Below are 14,190 nucleotides of genomic sequence, written 5' to 3' on the forward strand. Positions count from 1 at the left end.
GCACCCAGGACCACGCTGGATGGGTTTCAAAGTGTGAACCTGCTTTCAAACCTGCTTTCCAAAGCAGCCTGTTCTGAGACCTATGACCATGGTACCATTTTAGCCAAAAGTTTCAAACAGGAAGGTAATAAAGCCATGACAACTTTAACTGTGGTTACGTTGAGAAAAAAGGTAAGGCTAAATTTATACCTTTTCATTTTCCTGGGTTTAGATCTGACCAGCTACACTAAATCTGATAGAAAGTGTTGAAGGTTTACTTGAAACTACCTCTTAAAGATTAATATTTTAATAAGCAAACCTCATTAGCAGTTTTTGAGTCTAACTGTGCAGTTTCTTTGTTAGAGCAAAATGTTTACATGTCACAAAAAGTCACCGAAGCCTTCCCTCAAAAAATCCCTACCAATATAATCTTTTACTCTCTGAACTGAAAAAGCATATTCATTTACATATATCTCTGCCTAGTTTTGGGGCATCCTATTCCTTTAGTTAATGAAAAATTTATTTCTACCACATTTGGGGTTGCAAAATGACTGTAGAGATCTCTTGTAAAGACCCTTAATGTGTAAAAATGTTTTACAAATGTTTTAACACCACATAACATCTATATCTAAACAGATTTAGACTTCAAGACAGAGTATTTCCAGTTAAGAAAAATAAGATTTTCATTTTCCAGTCACAAGCTAGTATTTATTACATCAATAAGCAAATTATCTAAGCTAGGTCTAAAAGCCCAATTTTTTCTGCTTTAGCCATTATGATTGAAAAAAGGAGAAAAAAAATCAAATTAAACACATACATGCTGCTGAAAAATAAAAGCTCCTCAGATCCAGCCAGAGAACTGCTAGGCAGTACTTTCCTCTTTATGGTTCACACTTGATCTGTAATGTTGCTTGATTATTCTTTGCAGTTCCACAGACGAAAAGTATCCAGAAATTGTTGGTTTTGTTTTTTTTTTTATTTTGATATGGCTTTTTTTTGTGTGTTTGGTGTATAACTCTATCAATTTATACCCTCAAACGCTATTTGAAATACCAGCATTTCAGTCTATTTTTTTGTGAAATATCTGAATTCTCCATTTATGTATTTTTTTAATTTTTTTTTTATGGACAGAGAGGTTGGGCACATGAAGAAACAAAATACATTGTTTCTCTTCTGCTATGGTAATACAAAAATTTTTTATAAAATCTTTCCATTAAAGTGCAATAATAATTCCTGATGTATAATTACCAGACCAGGAAAAATCCAGGTTAATATTTTTTTTCCTAATTTATAATAATTTGCTACAGAAGTGCAACGTAAAGGTAAGATCTTTAAATCAGAAAATTAATAACTCCCCACATGCTATAGAAGCTGTTTTTTAAGAATTAAGATCCTAGTACAAGTCAAAAGGTGGCAAAAATTCCAACCCTTTTGAGGCAAGTGGATCCTGTCTCATATAAGAGAAATTGAATATAGTTAATAAGGTATGTTTAACAGTAAGATTTAGGCCAAAATATTATGGATATTTATTTCAGAGAGAATTTTCTCTGGTCTGGAGTGATATCCTCTTTTATAATGGTGTAATGTAATTAGTTATTTCAGCTTAGAAGTACTATTATCAATTTTGAGCATTCAAAAACCTCACACCAGCCCCCATCAATCCCTACCACATGTGAAGAAATTGACCATTGATTCCAGCAAACATATTTTTTTCTGATTTTTGTAGAAACTTGATTAAAAAAACCCCATGGCCCATGTTTCTTGAGAAAACTGAGTTCCAGTTCAACTTTTTGTGAACCTAACTGGCAGGATGTGACACAGGCTGGCAGGGCTGCCTTATCTTGTATAAATTGTGAGCTGTAGCTCAGAGTGTCAGGTTGCAAGTGATCTTTCATTATGGGAAGCTGAAGCACACTCTTATAAAATCCTGTTAGCCAACAGCTACACAAACACAGCTGATTCCAAAACACAATAGATACAGGATTTTTGGAAATTAGAGTAGCTTATTATAAAATAAAATCCTATTAGCCAACAGCTACACAAACACAGCTGATTCCAAAACACAATAGATACAGGATTCTTGGAAATTAGAGTAGCACCTTAGAAAAAATGATAAGAGGTCTGGGATGTTTTTTTGAAGTCCCCGTTAGGGTTTGGCAGAATTTACCTTAAGGGCTGTAACCCAGGTGATGCCAAGTGAAACCTGGAATGAAGCTTTCACCCATCTCTGCCCTTGTGGCTCAGGAGCTGAACAACACTGCAGAGAAAGGTCCCTTAACCCTTGAGGAGGCTGTGGCAATGGGAACTGTTTAACTGCAAAAGGAATGAGATATTGTCTTGCTTTCCATTGGCTATACAGCTTCTGTGTTTTTTCTCAGCTGAGCTGCACCAAGTGACATGTCAGAGACACCCAGAGCCCTCCTCGTGGATCCTTCACCTCTAGAAGGGGCAAGGTGGCAGTAGCATTCATGTGCACTGATCATAGGTAAAATGAAACTTTCTGCTCTAAAATGCTGCTCATCATTTAATTTTTAAAAATGCCTGTTGAAGTCTGCTATCCCAAGTGTCTACATCTTGCTGAATTGCTTTTTGTGGTCAGCAAAAATAACCTTAGCCCTCCTCTGAGAAATAGGACCTCATGTCTCCCCATGCTCTGTGCTCTTCTACTATTCCCAAGTATAAGAGAGTTGCTGGGGACAGTCTGACAATTATTCTGAAATGCAGAAAACACAGGACAGGTTGGAAACAACAGCAGAAGATTAACAAAATCAACTTAAACAGAAAATATCGCCAGAGCTGAGGGCCTTTAAATATAAACAGAAAATAAGAAAACAATTTTTAAGGTTACCTGTGAATAGTACCATGGAAGAAAAAACCTAACTTTCAGGAGACTAAGTATACCAAGGCAAGGCTAATAAACAGGCCTGTGGAAGGAGCACACAGCCATTCAACTCTGCCTGTATTTCTGGGCAGCTAAGAGAGCAGCATTGACCAACCTCTGTCCTTAGCAGGTTTTTCCTTTGCCTACATACACTGCACAGTAATACCTACTCAGAATATCCAGCATTTGCTTCACTGCCACTGAAACTAGGAAACCTTATTGATTGATGTGGAAACTGAAGAAAAGTTGCCTCAATACTCAAAAATAGTTTGTTCTTTATCAGATCTTTGTCCTTGAATCTTGCTAAACCTCTGTGATGTGATTCAAGGAAAGATCAGAAAATAGTTTACAAGCTATGGCAGTTATATAAAATAGTCTATTAGGCAATCATAAACAAGCATATTAGAAATGAAGGTGCATTTAAATATGTACTTAACTTGCACCATCTTATTAATGCGCTGATGAAAATCAAGACAAGAAAAGTTTATAGTTTATCAAATCTACATCAGTTTTTCCTCAGTAGTCTATCACAAGAAACCTTTTGTCCCCCTCCTGGTTTCCCAGGCCCTGAGTCAGCATGTGAAACCCACAACTGCAGACCAAATCTCCTCCTCTGGTCACACTTGCCCAACTTGTGGTTCCTTCCAGGTGCAGTTAAATGTTCAAGCTGTTCTCACCATGGATGCAAAAGGCCAGGCTCTGCCAGTGACCTTTTCCAGGGCTCATCTAGAACCCAGCTACTGGCTTGTCTCACATTCTCTGTTTGATTTTGGTGGGGCTTTTTTCCCAAAAAATAAAAAGTAAAAAAAAAAATCTCTGGCAGGAGAATGTTGCAAGCATTACATCAAACACTCAACAGCTAAGGAACTTGAAATTTGACAAGAAGCTTGAAACAAAGGTAACTCGTGCAAATTTAAAACAGCCCTCTTCTGTCAGTGTGCATACAGCTGGGTACTGCCTATTTGTTTTTCACAGGACTGGTGCACTCAAGGGCACTCAATGAGCAATGCAGCAGGATTTAATCCAGCATTTGTGGGCACACCACCAAGGACAAAGGCCTTGAGGCACAATCAGAGGGTGAGGTGAGTGTGGAAGTGCAGGCACGGGTGCATAGTGCCTGTGGAGGTGATCTGGCCTTGCCCAGACCCAGTAGCATTGGTTAGAATAATACAGATACTGCTGACATTCCCCTTCCAGTCCCAAAGCACCTCATTCCCCTGCTGTCCTGGCTGTTGGCCTTGCTGCAGCACCAGGATGCTGGCCTGACACCACAAGCATGATGTGGCTGCATCTGACTTGGTTGAACTGGAACACAGACTCAAACACCTTTCCTCAAAGCCTCCACTGCACAGAGCTGAGAACAGCTGTAAAATACTTGGCAAGGCCATCTCCATTTCAGTGATGCTTCTCATCTTGGGCCTCTGTACTTGAAGGGCTGGCATAAAGCAGCTTTTTCCCTTCACTGAGAGGTCCTTGCTCAACTGGAGAAAACTGCTCTTTTGACACATAAACCTCCCCTGGAGCATTCTGTAAGTTATTTCAGCATGTGTCTCTCTAGCTGTCCCCTCTACATGTGCTGCAGATTTGTCATCTGCCTTTGCTGCTACAATTGTGGGATTCTGTTTAGTTATGAGACTTTGGTCAATATCACTGGTAAGTGCTCAGTCTAACAGAAATGATGGTGGTGTTCCTGGTGCCTATTGTATTTCAGGTGAACTTGTTTTGGCTTATCTTCTGTGACATTTCCACACCCACTCTGTGGAAACATTAGGTATTTCAAATATGAATTGAGAAATTTGTTCTGTTCCAGGGTGGGTGTTTTAAAACCTGGGAAAGTGCTTCTACAAGTTACAAAAGTACTTTCAAATACTTTCCTCATGTTTTAAGTATGTTTACCTCTTGAAGAAAACATTCCCCCTATCATTCAAGTGAAAGTTCATTCAATTTCCATTTATATGCCAATTCATATCACATGATATATTCTTTGTGCTCTCTGTAGATAAGAAGATGAATCTCAAATTACATGCTGTATAAATTGGACCGTTTAATGAGTCTTTCTTAATTCACACTGGAGCTGCTAGGTAAGTTGCACATCTTTAGATAGGTTGCTGTTTCAACTATGTTGAATCTATTAAACTGTACCACAAAACTTTCCAATTTCAATGTGTGCATCAACATTTTTATTAACAATTGCACCTCTTTTTATAGACCACGTCACCTTAGGTGAAGAGATGTTAAAAAATGGATGCTGCAATAGAAGAATAAGTATTAGCAGTTGTTTTGCTCTTAAACCAATTGACAAGGACAGCATGTCCCACTTTGTCTTAAATATTCTCTTGCTAAAGCAGCCATGTGTCTATTGCTCTCCTCTAAAATGAAACTATAACTTTTTGTATGGGGAAAAATGGCATATAATGGTATCTGATGTACAGGAAAGAGCTCTGAAGGGATGTTTTGGGTTTTTTGCTCTGTAGACTTAGCAGACTGTCTTTTGGGAAAATATCTTAATTGTCTGAAATAAGGTAACTTTGCAACTACATGAATGGCATTCATGTCACTGCAGGCAAAGTGTAATATTTGTAAGACTTCATGCTCAGAAAAATTCTATAACATTCTCCTTTTTTATTTAAATGCAGGACTCTACCCTGGAGACTAAGCCACTCTGGTTTACCTTTAGCTTTAAATGATGCTGTTCCCACAACTGCACAAAATCTTAGCAGTAGCTTTTTTCCTGCTCCCATTCTGTGCTCAAGGTAAACTTCTTCCATTCTTCCCTTTCACGTCTTTGTTTGGAGGTAGGGACAAGAGTGCAGATGAACAACAAAGACCAGGTATGTGAAGTTATCTCCACTTTTATCTGTTGTGTTCTATTTTAATGCTTTGAAAACTCAGTGCTATCTACTACAATCTGCTGTGTGATCTACTTGAAATAAAACAATCAGGACTTAATATTAATTTCCTTATATGAAGTAATTATTAATAAAAGTATAAATAAAAAGTAATATTAAATCTTTATTTAATGATGCAGTGGTTCAACTCATAGAGAAAAGTTTAGAATTTTCCATAGACAAGAAACTTGTTGCTGAGTCCTAGGTTGTAGCTGTAAGCAAGTGCTTGAATAGCCTGAAGGATTCTATCAGGGATTCAGTCCCTAGATACAGTTAAAAATCAGCTAAACCTACAGCACAAGTGCCAGAGTTTTGCCTGGACAGGCTCAATCACTTAGAGAGAAAACTATCTCAGTTTGTCAGTTCCAGTTTTCCATAACCATCCCTGATCTGCAGGTGACTTCCAGGAACTTATCCCCAACCCTTACAAAGGGTTGTATGTGTGAAGATATCACTTGTTTAAAACACAGCAGTAAACCAAAACTTGACAAGCAAACATTTCAAAAGTTTGTATTGATTTCATACGATGAGCTCTGCTTTATTTGAAAGCCAAGCCTGACACTGTAAAGCAAAGTGCATGATAGCTGGTTTTGTTCACAGATCTCACAGCTCTGGCTGGTAATGAACATGGGGACGCCATCCATCAATTGGAATATCGGATTTCAAGACTTGAAGGAGGTATTTTATCTGTCTTTACTTTCTGCTGCTGCTGCTGGGTTAGTGGGGATAGATCAGGTGGGCAAAAATTGCTTCTTAGTAAGAAGGCAGAATTTTCTGCAGTTTTATAGCATTCCTTTTTATATCTTCTTCACTGGTATATCAATGAGTGAAAACTTTCAAATGGGGGTGGGGGAGTGGGAATTAGATTTTCATAACTAGTGAGAGACACCTGGGTAACAGCTCTAAAGTATGAGTGCAAGCAAGGCAGGAATGTGCCAGATTAAAATCCCTGCCGATGCAGAGCTGCTCCATGCACACCTTGTGCCCCCAGAGCAGACAGACAACACCAAAAACATACTAAGGGAATCATAACCAGATCAAGTCTAAGATCCCACACACTCAAGAACATTGGTACACTGCAAACCACCTCAGAGTCTTATAAAGTGTCTCAAAGAAAATCATATGCCTTTTTAAAAATAAAAGAATTCCTCATTTCCTTTCCTCCTCCAAATTCTTATGTGATTCTCCTGTTTCATCATCTGTGTGTTTCTTCCCTTTTCCCCCTTTTCCATTTTCAAATTTCTTTGATTTCAAGTTCTCCTTTCCTTTACCTTTTCCTGGGTTTAATCTAAAGTTATGGAGCAAAGTAGCAGGAGTTAAAATTTACAGCAAAGTGAGCACACAACAACGCAGACATTGAACAGCTTTTCCCTCCTCTTGCAGTCCTTCGCTTGAACAAGTTTATAACAGAGTCAGGAGGAAAAATCTTTGCTACCAATGGAAGAAGAGCTGATTTTGATGGTACAGTGGAAAAATGTAAAGAGGCTGGAGGCTCTATTGCCACTCCAAAGAGCCCTGGAGAGAATGATGCCATTCTGTACTTTGTGAAATATTTTAACTCCTACGCCTACCTGGGGATAAAACAATCCCTTATTCCAGGAAGATTCCAGCTCCTGAACGGTGCTCAGCTGAGCTATACTAACTGGTATCCAAATGAACCTTCTGGCAAAGGGGAGGAGAAGTGTGTGGAGATGTACACTGATGGCACTTGGAATGACAAGAAGTGTAACAAGAATTACCTTATTGTCTGCCAGTTTTAGTGCTGGCCCTGCTGCTCTCTGGAATATGCTTCCCTATCACTCGTGTCTGCCTTTGTAGCTAGTGAACTTAGATAAAGCAGCATGAAAAAATAAAATGCACGACTTCCCAGTCTGATTTGTCTTTTAAACAAATGCCAGCCATAAAGAGGAAACTGTATATGGAAAGCAGAGGCCATTTTGTCTGTTTGATAATCATTGCCCACTGAGAGTCTCAATACTGCTGCCTATGGGTTCCTACTGCTGTTAGCCTGCTGATTTATTACAAGACCAAAAATTAGAGTTCTTGGCTGCATATCTAAAGTGACTTGCAGCCACAAGATCTTCCAGTACTCCTTTACCTACGAACCTCTACTTAGTGTGTATTTTGATCCTTTTCTGTAAGTTTCCCTCACCAAAACTCCCCATTCAGACTCTCTGCTCAGCCCACAGTGCTTTGGCCACCCTCACCCCCAACAGATGCCTTAAATATACAAGCAGGGCAGCTGGGGTGGCACAGAGCCACCCTCCTTACACTTCCCATGGGAAACCTTCAGAGTCAGCAGGGCCTTAGCCTTCATGCACCTCAAAAGTGGTGACCAGCAGCCACCTGTTCAGCAATTCCTAATGCCTTTCCTCACTCAAGGAGAACAAGAAGACCAAGGTCCCCTGGCACAAGGGATGTGTGTGGAAGAAAACAGAGGGGAGACAACAGGAAAATTACTGGGCCATTGTGATTTAGGGAAAATTTGCAGGCCAATTTTTTTAGGCTATATTGTCATAAGATTCAGATACAACTAATTTTGGGCACCACAGAGGTGCTTGTCAGACCCTCACTGGGATTCCCACAGGGCCAAGGCTGGAGGATGCCAAGTGACTGAACACTCATTGCAGAAGCTGCTCATTCTCATGCAGCTCACCATCTCACCATCCAGCTTAAGCTAAAGGATTAAGAGAAATCTTCCTCAGCTTTCTTGCTTGAGTCTGTTCATCTCCTGAAGGTGAGAATTCTCCAAGTTTAGATTTACAGTTGTGCAGCATAGCTGCACCCTCAGAGATGTCTGATTTGGATTTTTCCTTTCTGCAGAGCAGTTGACTTCAACATGAGGCAATGAAGGCTCTTCATCAGCTCCATGGCATGGTGCAAAGGCTGGCTGAGCATCTGGGGATGCCTCCATAAAGCCAAATTCCTGACTATGAGCCACACTCATTCCCACTGTGTTAGTCCCAGCTTGGTCACAGAAACCTGAGCAAGGACACGTCCAGCTCTAGAGCCAGATCAGCTTCCCTCACCCTCTGCACGACAGGGAGACAGAACAGCCAAAGTGTGGAAGGTACCAGGGGAGGGAAGGTGTGCTCACAGCTTGTGTGAACCTGGGGGCCAGCAAAGAGGCTGCTTGGGACCTTGTAACTGTGCAAACCACTGTAATTCCAGAGCAGCAGCCTGCCATGCACAACATTCCTGTGCTGGCTTAAATTCAATTACAGGATTGTTTCGGGCACATGGTCTCACCACCTGCTCTGTGACAAGGAATGGCTCTTCCTGGCCTCTTTCAGCCCTCTGCTTGATGTCAGGGCCTGTGAATCATTCTTGCTGTTGTTCTCTGCTAACTAAGCTGCTTGTCTTTTAGGGATTAGGAAAATCAATGCAACAAGGTTGGTGTCAAACCAAGACACCTTTCTGCTTGAGCAGCCCGGTGCCTGCAGGTGGTTCACCTCCACAGGTTGACTCAATTATTCACTCCAGCAGTACTTAAATCTTTCATCACAATGCATACAAATGGGACCCTGTTTCCAAGATCTATAAAGTAATCTCAATATATGCAAAGATAAAACTTTTGTGAGCAAAGTCCTTTTTATCCGTGCATCTGTTTGGCATGTAAGGAGAGCTACAAGCTGTTAACAAATGCCTTATTTCTGGACAGCACAGCCAAAATATGAACTACTCAATCCCATATCATGCAAGGTCTAGATAGACTTCTCTGTTCACCCAGTGGAAACAGGTATGTAGAGGGGAAATGAGGACTCAGGAGTCCATATGGCACTATTTCACTTTCAAGCTCTATTCTTACCAACACTTTACAGCTCACCAGTATCTGCCTGCATGCATCAGCTCACCTGCCCAGTCTGCAGCCTTGCATGACTCCTGTTGTGAAATTAACTCTGCCAGGAGCACAAGAAACAGGATCGCAAGCATCACCTCAAATAGTAATTTTCCACTCATCACATTCCAGCAAAGTTTAAGAAATGTACAGTGATTAACATCAGCCTGAGAATGAAGCTGGACACACAGCCCACCATCAGCAAACCTTTTAAAGCCATGGTAAATTTTTTTCTTCTATCCTGCTAATCTCCTGGGGGTCACAGAATTATCTCAAAATTAAAGCTATTTGCAGGTGTTTGTGAAAGAAAGCAGCTACCTTCAGTAGGTACTGGGATGAGGACACACAACCTCAAAGCAAATGTTTGTCACCCTGCCTGAAGCTGACACCTCCAACAACCCTGCTGACAGCAGGCAGGTCTGGAAACAGCAGTCTTGGCCTGAAAGGCAGATTGGCTCAGCATTTGGGCACCATATTTATTTCCTACATCTGAATGAGATGGCTGTACAACATCCTCTGATTTGTAGAAAGACAGGATTTCCCAAGGCTAGCAAGAATTTATTTCAAAAGCTATTTTTCTGAATTATTTGTGAACTTATTTTAAAAGCTTAATCCACCCTATCCTAACTCTAAATATTAGTCATGCTTTTAAAAACTGCCACTATTGGGCTTGTATTTACCAGTACTTGTGGATATTCTGGACCACCCAGCATGCTGACAAGCCAAACTCTGTGATGTTCAATTTTCAGTCCATGGCATGCACTTTCCCACTTCTGATTGTAGGACTACTAGTACCACCACTAGGCTAAAGTAAAGTTAAAATTGTATTAATCTGAAGAATTAGTAAAAAACCAGGATAAACAGGTTTCTCAGAAAGCAACTTAGCAAGGAATTTGATTTTGGCAAGATGAAATATTAGCGTCAAATACTGAGAGACGTGGAAGTCGCTTGTCAAGTTCTGCAGGGAAGAGTGTTACTGATTCTGCCTTGTATAGTTAAAAACATTATTAAATTATTCCACCCATTCCCATGCCAAGAATTGTTTAAAAAATTGCTTTGAATCTATAAAAATATCAATCATGTGAAAAACTATTTACAACTGGTTTTTATGGGAAAATACCCTAGTTAATGTTTTTTTCTGCTTTGTAAGAAACAGAAAAACCTATTGCTGGTTGTGTGGCTTTGAGGTCTAAAGGGATATCCTTGCAATCTGAAGCTCTGCACATCCCTTTGGATGCATCCACTCCAGCACAGATCACTCCACAGATTTAATTGTTCAGTTTTTAAGGCAGGCTGCAGTTTGGCCTTCGCATCTCCTCCTGTCAAGAGGCAAGAGGCAGATGCAGCAGTGTGTTCAGGCAGCAGGGCCACTTCTCTGGGATTGTGTAGTGCCACCTCCACAGCAGCATGGAGAGGGGCCAGAGCTGGCTTAGCAAAGCCTCTGTAGAGGTTCTTACATGCACTTTATATAACAGATACTGCAGCAGTAGTATCTTTGTGTGTGACTGAGCAGCTCCCAGGTGTAGACAATAAAACCCCTCCCCACATAAACACCTGTCTACTACATCTGTTTGTAGAAGACACTGGAAATTCAATATAGTACATGAGGTTTTATCTGATATCATTTATAGCAGAATCTAGTGGAATTCCTTACCTAATAAAATACTAAAAATTGTATAAAGATGTCACTAATAATCAATCTTTAATATTTCAGATGTATTGTTTTGTATTTTATACAAGTTTTATATTGCTTTGTACTATTGATTGTGGTTTGCCTGAGCATAGCTCTGGATTTTCAAATATTGAATGCGAAAAATGCCAATCACTTGTTTTTAAAATTTTAAAAGTTTAATAGTAATAAAAAGGCTATAAAAATAGTGATACAATTAGAGTAATAATAATTTGGACAATTTGAATCAGGACAGTATGAGACAATAAAGACAAAGAGGTACAGACGTCTGGGTACCTTTTTCTGGGCAGCAGGAGCCCAAAAAAGGACACCCGTTAACAGAGGATTAACCCTTATAAGCAATAGCCTGTTGCATATTCCTACACCTCATCCATGATGCATAAATTCCATTCAAATACAGGATTCTGTCAGGTCATCGTCAACTTCTTCCTCCGAATTGTCAACTTCTTCCTCCGAATTCTAATAGCGCCTTCGAGGCGGGAAGAAGTTCGTTTCTTCTGATAAGAGGGCAATAAATTCTTTTTCTCTGAAAGATTTAGGTGTCCTGGGGCTGCTATTTTGCTGCAAGTCCTTTCTTTAAAAAAAGTGTCCTACATAGCATAATTTCTATTTTAACTTTTTTTTTGTAACCCAATAACTATATTTAACACACTACTTAAGAGAATTAATACAGCATTATTTTCTAACACAACACATAATATTTATTTTAATATTTGCAAAAAGGCAATCTTAAAGTACATATTTTTCAAGCTAAGCTGGTAAGTAGCAAGTGGGCTGTTGTCTATACATAGAGAAGAGAGTTGGGTGTATGATTGCCTTGGATCTGCAATGGACTGAGGGGCATCAGCCTTCATACTCTGCAGGCTGCACATGTAGCTCACAATAATCAGTCAGAATGAGTTACTTAATCAGATTACTCACTCGTGAGTAAATAAGATGATTTACAAGGAAAGCCCCAAGTGGTTTTCTGGTGAAGAACGGGTTCTCATTTTTCACTGAGTGGCTGTGTCCTGGGGCAGGCTGTGCAGGGTGAGGAGCCGGCTCTCGTTCTGCTGACCCTGAGCCAACTGCGGGCACGGCAGAGCGGCTGCCTGGGGCAGGTTTGTGCCGCTTTAAGAGCTCGGCGGGCGGCGGTGGAGGCACAAAGGCGGCGCTGAGGGCTGCAGGCTGCCCTGGGGCTGGCACAGCCCCGCAGTCTGTCCTGCCCAGCCGCAGCGGCCGCGGCAGCGCGGGATGCGCGCCCGGACGGAGCCGCCGCGGCCGCGGGGCAGCGCAGCCCGGGGCACTGAGCAGGTAGGGGTGCGCAGGACACGGCCAGGGGCCAGCCCGGCAAAGACAAAAATACTCGGCAAACTCAGCTGCTTGGTGCCTTTCTATAAAAATAACGGGGGGGAGGGGGTAACTAAATTATTTATAATTCGGGTAAAAGGTTGTACTCAGCAGGGAGGAGTAGAAGAATGTAGTCACCTATATATTCCTAGTTTGGTGAATGGTTAGAATTATGTCTCCAAGTGGACTGCATAAGGCAATCCCTTATTCTTCTTTTACAGTAAGCACAACTCTAGCTTGTGTAAGTTTATTCAAAAGTGTTTAAAATCTAAATATTTCAGGACAGGAAATGTCTGTGACTCAGAGGTAGGTGTCTCCTCGCTGCTACACATTCGAGAATCAGAAACCTAATAGATATATGCCACAATGTGTTATCTATGAGAGCACAAAGCCATCTTTTTAGACAAATTACAAAAATCTGAACTTATATGTCCAGAAAAGTGTGATTTAAATAACAACCAAGAAACTCCTCTAGCATTTTTAACCTTCATTGTAGTCCCCTGATTACAATTACTTTTGGAAGTGAGGTGAAACTAAGGGCTTGATCAGCTTAATCACTACAGTTTGCTATGCTAGTTTTTTCTATTAAATAGTCTGTCTTCATCATAATTTTTGTTTTAAAAAAATCTTCTCCCAAGTTTCATACACTTAGTTTCTGCACCCAGTTTTCACATTAAGAGATTTTAAGCTTGATTTGTATCCTGCAGTGTCTTTACCCACTGAAAGATAAATACATACAAATTTGAGTTAAAAATAATCAGACTAATCTGCTTCATGCCTTATAAAGGCTGAAATACTTTTAAAAATAACCACTGAAATATTTTAATTAATACTTGAGTTACTTGTAGAAGGAAATATTTATAACAAACTTATTCAGTGAAATTTCTGTTAATATTTTAATGATTCTGAGCGTTTTTATAGACACTTGGTTTGAAAGGGTTGGTCCTTTAGAGACCAAAGCAGCATTATCAGATCTTTCTAAGGTTTTACATAATTGTAATGCAGCCTTTTCTCTAAGGTACCAAACTCATTGATTTGATTTCTGGTTCTTACAGGAGTTCTAAGTGACAACTTCAACTTGCAGCGTAGCTATCTCTCGATCATCACCCTCTTCTCAAGTCCATCACTGTGCCAGACATCCAGGTCTGAGAATTTTTCCTGTTCCTCCCATTTGGTGCCTGTGTTTGTAGCCCAGAGCCAGGGAGGTGGCAGAGGAATGCATTCCCCTTCCTGCAGTTGCCCAGGGCTCCAAGGCACAGCTCAGTGAGCTCCTCAGAAAGCCAGCCTGGGTAATTATCCTGGAGGCTAACAGGAAGCTGGCAGCTCACTCAGGGCACCCAGGAGCACTTGTTGTCCCCACTTGAAGGGCAAATATTTATATCACTGACTGAGTGGAAAATGAAGCAGAACAAGTTCATTGTTGTTGGTTTACCCCTTTCAGCTTGTTCTGCCTTCGGAATAAGTGCGTGCCCGGGAGAAGAGTGGTCACACCCTGCAGGGTGGGAAGGGTTTCACAGCTCTGGTTGTGCTAAAGCCACGGGAGCCCCTCTTGGTGTGTGACTGAGCAGCTCCCAGGTGTAGGCAA

General features: G+C 40.7%; 1 protein-coding gene across 1 annotated transcript; it reads left to right on the forward strand.

Annotated features, from left to right (window-relative positions):
- Positions 1 to 3,859: 3,859 nt before the first annotated feature.
- On the forward strand, positions 3,860 to 7,508 carry LOC118688199 (pulmonary surfactant-associated protein A-like). Its single transcript, XM_036385628.1, has 5 exons — positions 3,860 to 3,942; positions 4,443 to 4,513; positions 5,614 to 5,691; positions 6,349 to 6,426; positions 7,132 to 7,508. Exons 1-5 carry the CDS (start codon positions 3,860 to 3,862, stop codon positions 7,506 to 7,508), a joined length of 687 nt encoding a protein of 228 aa, XP_036241521.1.
- The last annotated feature ends 6,682 nt before the right edge of the window (positions 7,509 to 14,190 follow it).

Source organism: Molothrus ater, chromosome 8, assembly GCF_012460135.2.
Source record: "Molothrus ater isolate BHLD 08-10-18 breed brown headed cowbird chromosome 8, BPBGC_Mater_1.1, whole genome shotgun sequence".
Lineage (NCBI taxonomy): Eukaryota > Metazoa > Chordata > Aves > Passeriformes > Icteridae > Molothrus > Molothrus ater.

Bases quoted from the DNA above. Each gene is read 5' to 3' on its own strand.
- LOC118688199 (XM_036385628.1), top strand. From the start codon at position 3,860: ATGAGCAATGCAGCAGGATTTAATCCAGCATTTGTGGGCACACCACCA. The intron at 3,943-4,442 runs GTGAGTGTGGAA...CATGTGCTGCAG, and splicing joins AGGCACAATCAGAGGGTGAG to ATTTGTCATCTGCCTTTGCT. The intron at 6,427-7,131 runs GTATTTTATCTG...CTCCTCTTGCAG, and splicing joins GATTTCAAGACTTGAAGGAG to TCCTTCGCTTGAACAAGTTT.